This window comes from Histoplasma capsulatum, genomic scaffold, assembly GCF_000149585.1.
Source record: "Histoplasma capsulatum NAm1 scaffold_15 genomic scaffold, whole genome shotgun sequence".
NCBI classification, from domain to species: Eukaryota; Fungi; Ascomycota; class Eurotiomycetes; order Onygenales; family Ajellomycetaceae; genus Histoplasma; species Histoplasma mississippiense.
Window position 1 is genome coordinate 110906 of NW_001813968.1, and position 891 is coordinate 111796.

The window sequence follows — 891 nt, forward strand, 5'->3', positions numbered from 1 at the left end:
TGGTAGCTGCAGAGCCTCGAGTGGAAGGTTTTCTCGTTGCGGCCGTAGTGACGGTGGACGATGCGTTGGTCTGCTTCCGTGTGCGGCTTGTCGCAGATGATGCTGATCTAGTATCAACAAGAAGCAGGAGTTTGTCGAACGAATAGAGAGTCGGAGTCACCCTCTTCATCTTCATTGATGTCGTCTAGCATAATTGCATCTCCTTCCTCATCCTCCCCATCGTGATCCGATACGGTTTGATAACGACTGGTGCGAGTTTTGGTGCTGGGAGCGGGAGGGGGAGCGGGAGGGGGAGCGGGGGAAGCTTTTTTGCGCGTATTTGTAGCTCGCGATGCAGATCCCCTTGAGGTGCTGCCTCCTCGACCTCTGCCTCGTCCCGTGGAGGTTGCAGCCCCTCTCCGGGGAGGAGCGTTCTCATCCACATCTTCATCGGCTTCATTATCCGAGATGATTAGAGCACCAGGTTGGTCTTCCCAAGGGCCATCAAACTCACTGTCCCAACCACTGGGCTTCGGCTTGAATTTTCTCTGTCCGCGAGTACGTCGCTGGATGCCTTTGGCAAACATGTCCTCCAGCTGCGCTCGGTATTTATCCATCGCAGCTTGAATGACGCTCTGTCCTTCTCCGTCCCCGTAATCTATTTCGTCATCATCTTGTTCCCGGTCGAGTGCCAGGAGATGTTTTATTTGGCTCTCCAGCGACTCATTTACAAACATTTCCATCGCATGTTTGTCGTCCTTGTCAACAAACTGGGAGACGGCATCTCCAAATGAGTTTTGGGGTAATATGGTAAGAGACTGAGCAGCTAGGAACTCCCGAACAAGCTTTTCTACTTTGACTGTATCCAACGAGGACAGTTCCTCGAAATAGCCGCTTCGTCCGGTGCCTCTG

At 52.9% G+C, this 891-nt stretch overlaps 1 protein-coding gene across 1 annotated transcript; it reads right to left on the reverse strand.

Annotated features, from left to right (window-relative positions):
- Positions 1-113: 113 nt before the first annotated feature.
- On the reverse strand, positions 114-716 carry HCAG_09012 (predicted protein; the record flags this gene model as incomplete). The annotated part of the gene is made up of 1 exon (XM_001536011.1): positions 114-716. The coding sequence occupies one exon, from the start codon at positions 714-716 to the stop codon at positions 114-116; it is 603 nt and encodes a 200-aa protein (XP_001536061.1).
- Positions 717-891: the final 175 nt, after the last annotated feature.